At 56.0% G+C, this 16,273-nt stretch overlaps 1 protein-coding gene across 15 annotated transcripts in view; it reads left to right on the top strand.

Annotated features, from left to right (window-relative positions):
- LOC142358965 (transcription factor 4) overlaps window positions 1-16,273 on the top strand; it is a 245,759-nt gene that overhangs the window by 179,658 nt on the left and 49,828 nt on the right. Inside the window, exon 1 of one of the 15 annotated variants that reach the window (XM_075411870.1) lies at window positions 61-247. The exons of the other annotated variants lie outside the window; for them this stretch is intronic. Coding sequence (XP_075267985.1) covers window positions 242-247 — 6 coding nt within the window. The 5' untranslated portion in view covers window positions 61-241. Of the gene's footprint in view, window positions 1-60; window positions 248-16,273 lie in introns of those variants that run through there. 15 annotated transcript variants of the gene reach the window in all.

Raw genomic sequence — 16,273 nt, 5'->3', positions numbered from 1 at the left:
TATTCCGGTTCAGCCGCGCTTAACCCTTGCTCTGAAATAAGGTGAATGCAGGAGTGGAGGAAGAAGCGATGAAGCCGTGGGTGTCTTTCCAGCGGTGGTGGTTGGAGGTGCTGGGACAGTTGCAGCTTTGGAGTTGCGGAGCGGCTGGGGTTCGCGTGGTTTCTCACCACCTGATGCCTGGCTCTCGCGTCCCCTCCGGCTTCGCAGCCGAGCGCTGGTGGACCTGCGTCCTCGGTTGTCCATGAAGGTAAACCCCTCGCGCCCGCAGCCGGCGCGGCACGGTTCGGCACCGGAGCCCATCCCGCGGCGTCCGTGTGCCCCGGTGCCGCGGGGCCGTAGGGCTGGCGAAGCGAGGGGTAGGGACGGCGCGGCCCAGGGAGGTTGTGGAGTCTCCTTCTGTGGAGATGTTCAAGCCCTGCCTGGACGCGGTGCTGTGCAGCCTGCTCTGGGTGACCCTGCTTGGGCAGGGGGTTGGGCTGGGTGACCCACAGAGGGCCCTGCCAACCCCTGCTGTGCTGGGATTCTGGGATTTTTCTTTCCCACCGTCGGAGAATTCCAACTCCTGAATAAAAAAACATCGCCAGGGCGAAGCTTGCCGGTCGCTATTTTGATCCAGAAAACAACAACATCAACAACAAGCGGCGTGGCTGTTTTTTGTGTTGGACTTCCGAAATCGGTATTTAATCAACTGTTCACCCTTCAGAAGTGAAACACGTGCTGTTTCCGGGGGCTCGTTAGAATACAATGCTTCTGCGCTGAGCTAATTTGGGCAGCGGTTGGACACAAGGTGCCTGGTCCCAGTTCAGGCCCAGATCCCCGTGGCCGATAGTCGCCATCCACTGGGACGATCTCTTTTTTTTTCCTTTCTCTTTTTTTCCCCATTTTTTTTCTTTTTTTTTCCCCCATTTTTTTCTTTTTTTCCCCCATTTTTTTCTTTTTTTCCCAATTTTTTTCTTTTTTTTCCCATTTTTTTTTTTCCCCATTTTTTCCAATTTTTTCTTTTTTTCCCATTTTTTCTTTTTTTCCCCATTTTTTTCTTTTTTTCCCCATTTTTCTTTTTTCCCCCTTTTTTTCTTTTTTCCCCCTTTTTTTCTTTTTTTCCCCCTTTTTTTCTTTTTTTCCCCCTTTTTTTCTTTTTTTCCCCCCCTTTTTTCTTTTTTTCCCCCTTTTTTTCTTTTTTCCCCCCTTTTTTTCTTTTTTTCCCCTTTTTTTCTTTTTTTCCCCCTTTTTTTCTTTTTTTCCCCCATTTTTTTCTTTTTTTTCCCCATTTTTTTCTTTTTTTTCCCCATTTTTTTCTTTTTTTTCCCTTTTTTTTCTTTTTTTTCCCTCCCCACCCCGCCCTTTCTCGCACCAGTGTGGGTCTGTGGCTTCTGATGGGAGAGGCAGTGGAGGTGGCCACTGCCGAGCATCTCTGCGACTCTGGAGAGTTCGTATTCAGCACAGTCTTAGGAACCGTAAAATGGTCTGCTTCGGCGCTGAGAAGAAATAAATATCCCCCCCAGTTCCCGGGGAGCACCGTCTCCCCCGGTTAAGGAATGGGCGAGCGCCGTGCCAGCACCCATCTGTCCCCTGAAGAAGGGCTGTGGATTCTGCCAAAGCCAAGAGAGGGCACCTTGCAGGGCAAAATAAAACGACGTGTGTAGAGCCGGCTCCGTGGCGACGATGGCTTCTGGCAGGAGCCTGTTTCTGCTCATCCCCCTCGCTGCCCGAACCCCACGCGCGGATCCGTGGGAGCTGGAAGCGCTGCGACGGCGTGCGGCGATCTGCCGTGGGTTTGGAGGTTGCGGTAGGAGGTCTTCAAAAGATCTAGGCTGAGGTCTTTAATTTGGTGTGCTGTTAACTCATGGGATGGTAATTTGCTTTCAGTGTCTTATTTATAGCTTGCACTATTTTTCATAGCGACTTTTACCGAGCTAGGGAAAGAGAGAAAAAGGGAAGAGAGATCCAGTAAATAAAACCCCGCCGCAGTAAACCCGTCTGAAGATGAGGAAGAACTTCTTCCCTCTGAGGGTGACAGAGCCCTGGCCCAGGCTGCCCAGGGAGGCTGTGGAGTCTCCTTCTCTGGAGATATTCCAGCCCCGCCTGGACGCGGTCCTGTGCAGCCTGCTGTGGGTGACCCTGCTTGGGCAGGGGGTTGGGCTGGGGGACCCACAGAGGGCCCTTCCAACCCCGACCATTCTGTGATTCTGTGGTTCTGTGAACACCGTCCTCGTTACGTCCTGTAGCTCTGCGTTCGATCGGAGAGGAAATGACAGCGTTTTGAGTTCCGTGGGACGAACCCTTCCGTCCGGGGGGAGCAGCCGGTGCCCGCCGCGGGTACCGCCGGGATGATGATGCGGGGATGCAGGCCGTGCCAGCCCCAGCCGCGGGCCGGCCCCACCGCAGCCATTTTTTGTTTAAAAGCAGGTTATGAACGCTTTCACAGCACAGCTGGGCTCTGAAGAGGAAGTATTTTTGGGAAGTTGAGAAAGTTTAATGGAGAAGAGAGGACGGTGGCAACTGGGCCGCTGGCTCAGGCCCCTGCGTTTTTGCATTGCCTGCGATGGGTGTTTAATTAGTCATTTAGTGTGTGTGTGTGACAATCACAGAATGGTCGGGGGTTGGCAGGGACCTCTGTGGGTCACCCAGTCCAACCCCCTGCCCAAGCAGGGTCACCTACAGCAGGCTGTAGAGGACCTTGTCCAGGCAGGGCTGGAATATCTCCAGAGAAGGAGACTCCACAGCCTCCCTGGGCAGCCTGGGCCAGGGTTCCGTCACCCTCAGAGGGAAGAAGTTCTTCCTCATCTTCAGAGAGAACTTCCTCTGCTTCAGTTTGTGCCCGTTGGCCCTTGTCCTGTCGCTGGGCACCACTGAAAAGAGTCTGGCCCCGTCCTCCTGACCCCCACCCTGCAGATATTTGTAAGTATATATTGGGTCCCCTCGCAGGGGATGGACTCGCGCTGCTTGTGACATCTGGGTGCGTATCTGATGTCCAGCCAGCTGTCCTGGCCACCCAGTCCCGCTTCATAGGGTACAGGGTGCTTTTGTCGAGCTGTCATTTGCAAAAAAAAAAAAAAAAAAAAGGGTTGGGGGGATTTTTCTTTAATTTTTGTTTTTGGCTTTTTAATCTGCAGCAAGACGTAGACCAGATCCCCGTAAGCACGTACGCGCCTGCAGGGGCCTCACTGGGAATACTGGTGTGCCTGAAGCTGTGCACGCCGCAGCTCCTGGCTGGAGGAGATCCCCGGACTCGGGGAAAACGGGAAGGGAGCTGTGGATGCAGACTTTGACGTGCGCCTGGGCACGCGTGCTGTCACCGGCGCGGGTCGGAAGCGTGAAGAATCACTACCTTCAGTGCTTCCCTCGGGAGGTTTGACGGGTTGGTTCCCTTCCACGCCAGGCACAGGGGGAACCAAGGACCCTTGGAGAGAGCCAGTGCCCGGTGCGGTCAGCAAGGACCCTCCCTCACTGGAGACGGACAAGGGGAACAGGGGGAGTTCTGCCGTGTACCGTCGGCTCGGTGGGGCTTTGACCCTGCAACCGGGTCCCAGCAGGCGGGGGGGTCCCCCGGGCTTGGCCCCGCTGGGGCCAGCAGCTCCCACTGACTGGGGCTGGGGGAGCCCTGCCCTGCGAAACCAGGCGTCTGTGCCCTCTCCTAGACCTGTGAGGCATGCTGGTGAAGATCCGTTTGTACAGATGACCCTAGAGAGATCTTCTGGAGTAGAAATATTGCTGTGTCAGAGTCCGAAATCTGGTCCCTGACCGTATTTACTTGGAGATCCTGATTGCTACAGCTCAAGACTGCTTTCTTAGAGCAGGAACACCTTTGGCTTGGCTAACAAGCTAAGCTTTGGCCGCTGCTGGCGGCCACGTGTCCAAACGCCGCTCGTAATTTTTAGTCAGGGAAGTTGGATTTGCATAAACGCGTTCGTGTTTTTTAAAATCGGGCTTCATACCTATCTTGCGTATCGGCTCCAGCGAGCGCCGAGTCTTTTCAGGCGCTCTTTTCGTGGTGGGACTGGGCATCGGGAGATAAGCGTCGCGCCGGCAGACGCTTTACGCTGGAGCTCGTGGTGGTGTGCACCGGCCATCGTTTTCCCCGTGCAATAATTACGGCGTTGAGAGGCGTTCGTGCCGCGCGCTCCCTTTCAGCTCGCGCCGCGTTCGGTTCCCGTTATGCAAATACCGCTTTAAACTTAGAAATGCCAATTTGCATTAATATTTTGGTTTCGGATAGCTAGCTATTGCGTCGCGAAAACAAGTGCATTTTAATGAGCGTTTGGCAGAATGTTGAAAAAAGATACGGTGCTCGTTAAACGCTATTCTGTGAAACGCGGCGTGGTCCGGTGCCAAAAATCATTAGGGTAAAATATAAACTGGTTTTGCAGGCGGCTTTTCCTGCACCCCCCGGTCACCCGAGTCCTCGCTGTGCGCAAGCGCCCTGCCCCGCAGAGAGCCTCGCCCCGCGGAACGGGGACCGTGGGTGCGCGAAGCTCGCCCTCCTCCTCCTCCTCTTTAATAAATTTTTTTGGGCCTGTTAATATTGGAGACTGGAGAAGCCGCTGTTCTGCGAGCTGGCTGGCGGAGGGCTAGGACGGGGTTAACCGAAATTCTTTTCTTCGTTGCTCAGAAGTGATAGAGACTTTTCTTTGACTAATGTAGCTTAATTAGTGGTCAATTAAAACTGAACATTGTTGAATTGGAGCGCTTTGATCAGAATCCTTGGCATGGGCTCCCTTTCTTTAACTGGCCACCATCTTGAATTCATTTGGAAGCGGGAGTGTAAACAAGTTTAAAACTGGTTCTTTTATAAGAAGTCAGCAGGCTTGGAGAGCTGTGGTTTCTTTCTTTTCCTTTTTTTTTTTTTAACTTCTGTAGGCGGCAATTCAAAGCGGCGTTAAACGAAAACAGTGCTGCACCCTGAAAAGTGCATTTTTCAAAAAAAAAAAAAAAAGAAAAAAGTTGCCTGAATTAATCAGGATTTGGTGATTCCTCCCCGTTCCGTTTCTTGCCGTGATCCGTATTTTCTCTCCGATGAATAATTTCATGATTGTCTGAAATTATATCTCGTGTCCTAATTGGGCAGCGGTTGGGCAGAGCGTGTTCGGGCACCCCGCCGTTGACAAGCAAGCGAAAACAAAATGGGCAGGGAGAGGGATGGGGTTGAAAACTCGTCTGGGGCCTCGGGTTTAATTAGAGAAGTGCAGCTTGGGCTTCGGGTGCTGCTGCACAGCCAGGAGTCGGGCGAAGGCGCAGGGCGGCGACGGCGAAGGGTGCTTGCGGGGTTATTTTAGGGGTGACGTCCTGGAAGGGTTTGGGTCAGGAAGGGTGCGGTCCAGAGGATGGCCCTAAGTGTCCTCCCAGAATATTTTGGGTTACGTTTCCACTGTTGGGGTTACATCTGGGCGAGACAGTTGGGTCATCTCAGCCGTAAGCGTCAAGCGAAGGCAGAGGTGAAAATGCCCCGTCACGGCTCGAAGCTCTGTGCCACCCCCTTGGCGAATGCCCCGGCTGGGTCAGACGCTGCGTGGAGCTGGGGCGCGGCTGTGGGTGCTGGCAGGGAATAAAGCAGATTTTAAACCGGTGTGGAGTTTTGGATCAGCAGAGTTCGCTTTCCAAGACGGGTGAAGCAGGCTGAGATTTTACAAATACACGTCTATATATCATTAGCTTTCCTTGAAATGCAGTTATTGAAGCTCCAGTATCCGTATTTTTATAAAATAAAAGAAAAACTGGGGGGAGCGGATGGGGATTTTTTTTGTTTGTTTTTGTATTTGTTTGTTTTTGTGTTTGTTTGTTTTTGTGTTTGTTTTGTGTTTGTTTTTGTATTTGTTTGTGTTGGTGTTTTTGGTTGGTGTTTTTTGGTTGGTGTTTTTTGGTTGGTGTTTTTTGGTTGGTGTTTTTTGTTTTTTGTTTTTTTTTTGTTTGGTTTTTTTGTTTTTTTTTTGTTTTGTTTTCTTTTGTTTTCTTTTTGTTTTTGGTTTTTTAGTTTTCTTTTTCAAGTTTTGGCACGTCTGAGCGGGTGACGCTCTCCACGCCGGTGACGCTCTCCACGCCTGACGCATGTGCGCCGTCGCGGCCCGGCCCGGCTGCGTGCAGAGGACCGGGGAGCTGCGGCACGGCGGCGCGGGCGCTTCATTTACATGCCGGCGTGGTGATGGGGAAAACACAACTCGGCGCGTGTTTGGAAATCAGACCCCCGGAGTACCCTTCATTTCAAAGTGCTTTTTAAACACCGAACTCCTCAAACACAGCTGCCTGCGGCTTGGGCCGTGAACCGCGGCAGCTCGAGAGCGGCGGGTTGATTTTTAATTTTTTCTCTCTCTTTCTGATTTGAACCCGCCCGTCTTCTGATATCACAGAATCACAGAATATCACAGAATAGTAGGGGTTGGAAGGGACCTCTGTGGGTCACCCAGCCCAACCCCCTGCCCAAAGCAGGGTCACCCAGAGCAGAGCTGCACAGCACCACATCCAGGCGGGGCTGGAATATCTCCAGAGAAGGAGACTCCACAGCCTCCCTGGGCAGCCTGGGCCAGGGCTCCGTCACCCTCAGAGGGAAGAAGTTCTTCCTCATCTTCAGCTGGAGCTTCCTGTGCCTCAGTTTGTGCCCATTGCCCCTTGTCCTGTCACTGGGCACCACTGAAAAGAGTCTGGCCCCATCCTCCTGACACCCACCCTGCAGATATTTAGAGGCATTTATAAGGTCCCCTCGCAGCCTTCTCTTCTTCAGGCTGAACAAGCCCAGTTCCCTCAACCTCTCCTCGTAGGAAAGATGCTCCAGTCCCCTCCTCATCCTCGTAGCCCTCCGCTGGACTCTCTCCAGTAGCTCTTCATCTTTCTTGAACTGGGGAGCCCAGAACTGGACACAGTACTCCAGATGAGGCCTCCCCAGGGCAGTGTAGAGGGGAAGGAGAACCTCCCTCGTCCTGCTGGCCACACTCTTCTTGATGCACCCCAGGATCCCATTGGCCTTCTTGGCAGCCAGGGCATGGTGCTGGCTCATGGTTAACCTGTTGTCCACCAGGACACCCAGGTCCCTCTCCGCAGAGCTGCTCTCCAGCAGGTCAGCCCCAGCCTGTACTGGTGCCTGGGGTTGTTCCTCCCCAGGTGCAGGACCCTGCCCTTGCCCTTGTTGAACCTCATCAGGTTCCTCTCTGCCCAGCTCTCCAGCCTATCCAATGATGACGGAGTTTGGGTTCGAGTCGGGCTCGGCCGAGCACAGATCTGCGTGTCACGATTCCCGCGGCCGCCTTTAAGCCGTGCGGATTCCCACGGCCCCAAGACTCCCGGTATTAACCAGGTTTGCTCCGAACCTCTCCCCCTCCGCGGCGCGGGGTCGGCAAGCGCTGCCCGGGCGGCGGAAAGCTCGCAGGCCGCTTTTCCTCCCCGAGAAGCGAGGTTCGAGGGGTTCGAGCCGCCGCCGCGCGTGTTGAAGGCCGGCGGCGTGGGCTGGAGCTGACCTCGAAGCATCCATCCCCTTCCCACCCTCCCCGGCAGCCTCGCGCCTTCGCCTCCTCTGTGCGATCAGAATACTTCATAACGTCGATCTCCCGCTGGAAATCGTAAGAGAGAAGTTGAAGTGAATTTAATTAATTAATTAATCTGTATTTCCTAACGGCGGCTGCCTCGCTCCGGGCTGGAACTGGAGGAGGGACCTGGAGGGAACCGCTCTGCGGCGGTGGCACGGGCAGATCGCTTTCTCGCTTTGAATGATGGCGTTTTCAACTTGGAATCCCTTTCATCAGAAACCGGGTGAAAATCAGAGTCCTAAACAATAATTAAAATAAAATCTCCATCTCTTGACAGAGAGAGAAACTGTTTATAGTCAATGTGCCTTTCAGCCTTCCCTCGTGCCTTCTCCCAAAAGGGCTGATTAGGATGTAATAATTGGGGATGATAGCAGGAGGAAGACGACAATTCCATTTAATTAAAGATAATTTATTTTACTTTAACTTGGTGATGTCCCACATGAATAAGAGTAGATTTAGCAGATAGATTTATTAATGGGTACTGACATCTCCGCTGACAGAAAAAGCAAACATTTTCTCTCCTCATTGTTTTTTATTGTGTCTCGGCACCTGAAGCCGCTGTCGCCCTGCTTCCCGCCGTTCCCGGAGACGGAGCCGTTCCCGCAGAGGGCACGGCTGCCGATCCACGGCTCGCGGCGGGGCCGAGGCAACGGGTTCTCCCTAAAAACCGAACCGCGGGAAGGTGGACTTGGTACTGGTGGGTTTATGGTTGACCCCGATGATCTGGAAGGTCTTCTCCGACCCAGATGATTCTGCGACTCTGCTCTGTGATTCTCTGCCGCCGGCGACGCAGGGATCACAGAATCCCAGAATGGTCGGGGCTGGCAGGGACCTCTGTGGGTCACCCAGTCCCACCCCCTGCCCAAGCAGGGTCACCCACAGCAGGCTGCACAGCACCGCGTCCAGGCGGGGCTGGAATATCTCCAGAGAAGGAGACTCCACAGCCTCCCTGGGCAGCCTGGGCCAGGGCTCCGTCACCCTCAGAGGGAAGAAGTTCTTCCTCATCTTCAGCTGGAGCTTCCTCTGCTTCAGTTTGTGCCCGTTGCCCCGTGTCCTGTCGCTGGGCACCACTGGAAAGAGTCTGGCCCCATCCTCCTGACCCCCACCCTGCAGATATTTAGAGGCATTTCTAAGATCCCCTCTCAGCCTTCTCTTCTTCAGGCTGAACAAGCCCAGCTCCCTCAGCCTCTCCTCGTAGGAGAGATGCTCCAGTCCCCTCCTCATCCTCGTAGCCCTCCGCTGGACTCTTTCCAGCAGCTCCTCATCTTTCTTGAACTGGGGAGCCCAGAACTGGACACAGGACTCCAGATGGGGCCTCACCAGGGCAGTGCAGAGGGGAAGGATGGGCTGGAGCTGGGGCGCAGGGCACCTGGTGGCAGCCAGGGCATCCTAGCCGGAGTAGAGCAGTTCACCGGCGATTTTTTGGGGATGCTCCACCAGCCGCAGTCCTAAATGGGGCCCTCGTACTTCTTTGTGTTGTCCCAGTTCCTCCCAGCGCGCCCAGCGCCCGCTGCGCTCCCCGCTGCCGAGCGTCGCGGCTCTGCCGATGGGTGCCCACCGCGAGGGCACGCCGATGGGTGACAGCCCACCGCTGTGCGGAGCGCGTGCGGGGGCTTCAGGTGGACAGAGGAGGTCTGCTGGACGGCTGTGTGTGCCTGCAGTGGTTTGATGGCGCTGGGCTGGGCAGGTGATGGCCAGAAACATCGGAAGAGTGGAAGATTAAGGCTCTTTGCTTGAGGAGAGGTTTGAGAGGGAAAGACGGGCGGATGTCTGATACGTTCCCCTTCTCTACATGTATTTGCAAGCAGAGCATTGAAAATTTAAAAAAACCAACAAAACAAAAAAAAACAAACAAAAAAACCAAAAAACCCCACAAAATGGTTCTCAATAAATGCAGTGGAGAAAACGAATTTGGAAAGCAGATCCCCAGAGAAGGAAAAGCCGTGAAGCAGCACTTTACCTTTTCTCCGTCTCTTCTGGGAAGTTCTGTACTAAAAAAATAAGAAGCTTGAAGACATGCTCGCTTACACGAAACGTGAATTAGGATGCACGTGGGGAAGCTGCCCCTGGAACTCGGCCAAGCGGCACCTTTGTCCTTGTCATTGTCACTTTTATTTCTGTTTTCCCCCTCTTTTTTTTCCCCTCTTTATTGCTTCTTTGGAGATCGGAGTCTGCGACTGTTGAAATCCTGGGAACCGCAGGACGCTGGCTGAATTATTTGAAATTCTGTCGCATCTCTCCGGTCACACCCCTGGCTCTTTGTGCTGTCTCCCTGCCCGCTCCCTCTCGATTCTGCGTCTCCACCTGGACGCGTCTCCTGCTCCTCTCCCTTGCCCTCACAGAATCACAGGATGGTCGGGGTTGGAAGGGACCTCTGTGGGTCACCCAGCCCAACCCCCTGCCCAAGCAGGGTCACCCAGAGCAGGCTGCACAGCACCGCGTCCAGGCGGGTCTGGAATATCTGCAGAGAAGGAGACTCCACAGCCTCCCTGGGCAGCCTGGGCCAGGACTCCGTCACCCTCAGAGGGAAGAAGTTCTTCCTCATCTTCAGCTGGAGCTTCCTCTGCTTCAGTTTGTGCCCATTGCCCTCCTCATCCTCGGGGTCCTTCCCTGCGCCCCGCCGCGGTGAGGCCAGTCTAACCAGTGGTTGCTGGGCAGGTTGCACCCTGGTTTGCCCAAATCGGGTAAGGTAGCCAGCTCTTTCCCTCCGCTCTGGAGTCGCCAGCTCCTCATCGGCTTTCATGGAGTCGGCATCTCCAAATTCTTACCGTTTTCTTGTTTCGTTTTCCCACCCCAGATGGCAAAGCCATGCCCAGCTGCATGTCCCTGCCGAAGGTTTTGCGTCTGACGCTGCTCTCCGGCTCTGCCCATCTTGGCCGCTGCCGGTGGTGCCAGCGATGCCGGGCATGCCCCTCGCTTTGTCCCTGCTGCAGCACGCTCTTTCACACGGCGAGGGCTTCCAGCTCTGCCCTTCCCTGTGGCCCGCTGCTACCTACTGACTGAATTTCCCTCTCGCTGGATTTTTCTCCTCTTCTCTTTCTGCTTTGCTTTCCTCTTCAAGGCCAGGTTGGATGGAGCTCTGAGCAGCCTGGGCTGGTGGAAGGTGTCCCTGCTGATGGCAGGGGGGTTGGAACCAGAAGATCTTTAAGGTCCCTGCCAACCCAAACCATCCTACGACTCTATTCTTGGCCCTCATCCCTGGGGCTTCCTCTTGCCGTAGGCGGCCATCGCGCAGTCTCCCCTTGGCCACTCTTGGCCCTTCTCCTTCTCTCGCTCTTCCCTTTCTCTCCCTAAGGCCCGCTGGAAGCCGTGATGCTTTGGTGGGACCGTGGGCGAGCTCAGCCTCCCAGTTCCGTGGGAGCCACGGGAAGCAGCATCGGGGCAGAGCGGAGCTCGCCGGCGGCGCCCGGGGCTGGGTGCGTTCGCTCCTGCGCTGCCTCGGTCACCGTCCGGACCGGCTGCTTGGGAAAGACAAACGGCAGAAAAAAATTGGAAATCTCCGGCTCTATTTATGTTGTTGCTTTTTTAGAGTGCGTATGACTGCGCGGGGGTGACATAATGATGTCATTTATTTTTTTTTTTTTCCCCTCTCTAATTTAGTTGACCCCTTTTTAACTTTGGGCGTTGACGAGATGCAGCGTTCGGCAGCCCCATCTGGAAGACATTTGAACGGAGCAGGATCTGCAGGCTTAGGGGATCGTACAGGGTGGGATGAGGGGAAAGAAAAGCCAGGCAGCTAACGCGTACGGTGTGCGAGCGGGACAGCCGGCGACCGCGAAGAGGTGGCTTGGTCCCGGGTTCGGTGTCACACCTCAAAGCCAGCTGTGGTCGGTGGAGCCGGCGCTTGGCAGTGGCTTCTGAGCCGGCGTCGAGTTCCTGCCCGGTGGCATTGGGGGGAGCGAGAGGAAGCCGGGGCAGCGGCGTGCGGGAGGGTGTGCGTACGCCGGGCCAGTCCCGCGCTTGCGGGAGCGCGTCCGTACCGACGTGCCAAATCTTCGCCGAGAGGCTGCGGAGCCTCGCTCGACTGGGATGCGTTAGGAGGAGTGTGGGCAGCAGGGCGAGGGAGGTTCTCCTGCCCCTCTACTCTGCCCTGGTGAGGCCCCATCTGGAGTCCTGTGTCCAGTTCTGGGCTCCCCAGTTCAAGAAAGATGAGGAGCTACTGGAGAGAGTCCAGCGGAGGGCTACGAGGATGAGGAGGGGACTGGAGCATCTCCCCTACGAGGAGAGGCTGAGGGAGCTGGGCTTGTTCAGCCTGAAGAGAAGGCTGAGAGGAGACCTAATAAATGCTTACAAATATCTGCAGGGTGGGTGTCAGGAGGACGGGGCCAGACTCTTTCCAGTGGTGCCCAGCGACAGGACAAGAGGCAACGGGCACAAACTGAAGCAGAGGAAGCTCCAGCTGAACCCGAGGAAGAACTTCTTCCCTCTGAGGGTGACGGAGCCCTGGCCCAGGCTGCCCAGGGAGGCTGTGGAGTCTCCTTCTCTGGAGATATTCCAGCCCCGCCTGGACGCGGTGCTGTGCAGCCTGCTCTGGGTGACCCTGCTTGGGCAGGGGGTTGGGCTGGGTGACCCACAGAGGTCCCTGCCAACCCCGAACGTTCTGTGATTCTGTGATTTTATCAGAAACACCAGCAGCGGGAGGGGAGATACTCACTAAACCCACAACCCGCCGTCGGGCTTTTCGGTGCCCGGGGCACGCCGGAGAACCGGCGCTGGCTGAAGGAGGCGATGCCGAGGTGACAGCGGGCTGCGTGCGGCCGGTTTTCGGCGGCGATGCCCAGCCGTCGGCGTTCGGTCCGGGCGGCGGGGACGGCGTGCCGCGCAGGTGGCTCCCCCGGCTCCGTACACTTGTTTTCCACGGCTCAGCGGGACCTGCGATTCCATCCCCCTCCCGGGGCCGGGGAGGGTGGTTTGCGTGCACGGTGCCGGGGCTCGTATGGTCTCGATTACCGTCTGCTGGCAATGCCGTCGGCGTTGTTTGTCCTGGGAGAAAGATCTGGAAGAGCCGACATCTGGTTTTGATCGCCGCAATTGCAGGTTGATGGAATCAACGCCGGGTGAGGTGGGTGGGTTTTCCTTCCGGCCCCTTCCCCGGCCGGGCTGGTAACGCGCTGTGCCGGCGGGGCCGCGCTTTTCGTCGGCCCCCGCGCCCCGCTCCTCTTCCTCTCCCCGCCCGTGGCAACATGTGGCCGAGATTAGGGACCTGCTGCTTGGGAAGGGCCCTTCTGCTGGGAGCCTGGAGCAGGTCGGGCGCCAGAGCGGGGCTGCTCCTCGCGCACGTGAAAGTACAGAATTATTTTTTGTTGGTTTTTTTTTTTTTTAGCTGAAAGCTGGGGGAATTCATCCCTAGCCTGGCACAGCGGTCGCTGGTCTGGTGGCAGCGCCGGGAGGAGCCAGGACAGCAGCCGGGCGCGTCCCTCAGATGGTTTTAAAGGAGAAAACAGTGGTTTAAAAAATTTTATTTAAAAATTTTGGTTTTTTAACGTTTAATTTCTTCCGTTTCCCTCCCTTGCGCTGTGGGCAAGGACCGTGCCGTGCCCCGTCTGCCGCGCTCTGGCGTTCGGCCCGCTGCGGATGGGGAGTCCCGGGCTGTGACCCAGAAGGTCGTCGCGGTTGGCAGAAGCCAGGACAAGGGGCAATGGGCACAAACTGAAGCAGAGGAAGCTCCAGCTGAAGATGAGGAAGAACTTCTTCCCTCTGAGGGTGACAGAGCCCCTGCCCAGGCTGCCCAGGGAGGCTGTGGAGTCTCCTTCTCTGGAGATATTCCAGCCCCGCCTGGACGCGGTGCTGTGCAGCCTGCTGTGGGTGACCCTGCTTGGGCAGGGGGTTGGACTGGGTGACCCCAGAGGTCCCTTCCAACCCTGACCATTCTGGGATTCTGGGATTCTGAGCGGTCCTGGCACGGTTGGCAGAGGTGGCGGGAGGAGCGGCATCGCCTGGCCAGTGCCGCGGGCTGGCAGGGGCCGTGTGCTGTCTGCCTGGTCGGGCGCTCACCGACGAGCACCCTTCCCGCCGTGCGGAGCTGGCACCCGCTGCGTGTTCCGGCGAGGGGCTTTGTTCCTCCTGACAGCCCCGCGAGCCGGCACGCTCTGCCGTTCGGTAACGCGCTCACGGGTTAATAACCGTCCTCTGTGAGATCTTCATTTTCGAGGAGCTTCGCCGTGTGTTCCGAAGTCTCCGGGCGGCTGATTGATGGGTTTATTCCCTTCGCCAAGGTTTCCTTGTAGCAGGTACCCGTTGAAGCGGGTTGCTCCATATACGGAAACGCGCCGCTCGCCGTCACGATTGCGTTTCGCAGCCCGCGCTTTGCCTTTATCCCGTCTGTGCCAGGTAACAGATTTTTCCTAATTTCCCTTTGGGATGGGGCTGCACGGCCCTGGCGCGCCCGAGGGATGCCCTCCCGTCCCGCCTGCCTCGCGCAGGGCAGAAGTGGAGCCACATTTCAATCCGAGGGGAAATTTGACATCTGGCAACGACACGGCCCGTGGCTGGGAGCGGAGGGAGCTGGGGAGAAGAGCCAAGATGGAAGGGGAAGAGCAAATCTCCGACGTCACCTTGCTGGGGCCGGGTTTCCAAACACCTGCAGCCGGCCGATGGAGAGACGGCGGTGGGTCGGGGCCACGGCCCAGCCCGCCGTGCCCCGGCGCTGGAGGCATCTCCGGTGCTCGGCGAGCGCGGAGCTCCGCGCCGGTGACGTCGGCGAGGGGCGGCCGCATCCCCGACCCGTGGAGCTGGGGTTTCTCAGCCCCGGCTCGCTCGGCGGCCGGTGTGAATTATTCATAGGCGTTTTCAAGGCTGTTCATCCGTCGGTTGGTGGACTTCGGGTGCCCGGGGCTGGAGCGCGGTGCCACGGGCAGAGAGCAGGCGCGGGGTCCGTGCGGCCTGCGAGCGTCCAGGGATGCTCAGCTCGGGGTGGCTCTGCGGACCGAGTCTCCCGAGTACTGGAAAATGGAAGATGGTGGAAACGTGTTCCCGGGACGGCGAGCTTCCCGGAGGAACTGAAGGAGAAAAGGTGTTTGGAACTTGCAGGCAGGCTCCTGGAAACGGCACCGATGCGATAATTTTTTCATCATGTCATGTTACAGAATGGCGTGTTTTTCCCAGATCGTTATTCATCATCTCTTCAAACCTCCCAGCATGAGTCAGAGTGATTTTCTAAATTCAGGCTCTCTTTTAAGAATATTAACATCTTTAAATCTAGAATATGTTTTCTGTCACATCAGAAAGTCACTTGTGCACATCTGTGGTTTACCCTCTTTTGCCTTTTTGGAGACAGCATATTACCATTTTCACCCGCGCCGTAAATTTAATCCCTTTTCGCTATTCGGCATCCAGTTATTGGGTTGGTTTCTTTATCAACGCTTCCTCCTGACAATTTATGTCTCTGTTTAAACGGGGTTATCGGCACAGTTCCTTCGTTGTAAAGTTATCTGGCAGACAGTTTTGGACAGATTATGAATGTGGTGAAGTAAGAACCCTTCTGGCTTCTTTTAAACTTTGCTTTGTGGAAGAAGGGCAGAAAGGCAGGGGCCAGGCAGAGCGGCGTTCGGCCAGTTGCTCGTCTCCTGCTGAAGATCCTCGAGCCCTGGTGGTGCAGGGGGAAGCAGAGCTGGAGACTGCTGCGGATTTTAACGGGGGAGGAATTTCCATGCATGCTCTTGGCTGATGTCATGAGAACGTGAGACTCCAACCGTGATAAAAATCTGAACAGAAGGAATATTTATGTTGGAAGGGTGGTGCTTCTTCAGGAAATAAGAAGATTTTTTTTTTTAACAATCCTTCTATCTCCCCAAATTCTTCCTGTGATGGAAGCTGTCGCAGCAAAAGGAGTTAATTTGCTGCAGCCCAGTGGCTTGCGCTGTGTAAAACCAGCAGAAGGGTAAATCGAGCAGCTGCCTTGAGCAAGGAACAGTTACACCCAGCTACACGACGCTCTGCAAGCTGGCACTGATTTTGGCTAGCAGTGTGCCCTGGCTGCCAAGAAGGCCAGTGGGATCCTGGGGTGCATTAGGAGGAGTGTGGGCAGCAGGGCGAGGGAGGTTCTCCTCCCCCTCTGCTCTGCCCTGGGGAGGCCCCATCTGGAGTCCTGTGTCCAGTTCTGGGCTCCCCAGTTCAGGAAAGATGAGGAGCTACTGGAGAGAGTCCAGCGGAGGGCTACGAGGATGAGGAGGGGACTGGAGCATCTCTCCTACGAGGAGAGGCTGAGGGAGCTGGGCTTGGTCAGCCTGGAGAAGAGAAGGCTGAGAGGGGACCTTAGAAATGCCTCTAAATATCTGCAGGGTGGGTGTCAGGAGGATGGGGCCAGACTCTTTCCAGTGGTGCCCAGCGCCAGGACAAGGGGCAACGGGCACAAACTGAAGCAGAGGAAGCTCCAGCTGAACTTGAGGAAGAACTTCTTCCCTCTGAGGGTGATGGAGCCCTGGCCCAGGCTGCCCAGGGAGGCTGTGGAGTCTCCTTCTCTGGAGATATTCCAGCCCCGCCTGGCCGCGGTGCTGTGCAGCCTGCTCTGGGTGACCCTGCTTGGGCAGGGGGTTGGACTGGGTGACCCACAGAGGTCCCTTCCAACCCCAACCATTCTGGGGCCACGCCAGGTCACGGTGGAGGCTGGGACATCGGTGCCCAGCGAGAGCACGAGGCAGCCCTGCTCCGAAATCACGGCCCTCCAAAATCACTGCCGCGGCGGGGTCAGCTGTCCCAAGCGATGGGTTATGGCATTGTAATATTTATGTCTTTGCACCTTGAACCCGGTTAAACGCTGAGAC

The sequence above is a fragment of the Opisthocomus hoazin genome, chromosome Z, assembly GCF_030867145.1.
Source record: "Opisthocomus hoazin isolate bOpiHoa1 chromosome Z, bOpiHoa1.hap1, whole genome shotgun sequence".
In the NCBI taxonomy this organism is placed as follows: Eukaryota; Metazoa; Chordata; class Aves; order Opisthocomiformes; family Opisthocomidae; genus Opisthocomus; species Opisthocomus hoazin.
Note: the sequence above shows the minus strand (reverse complement) of the source record. Positions and strands in the feature narration are given on the sequence as shown.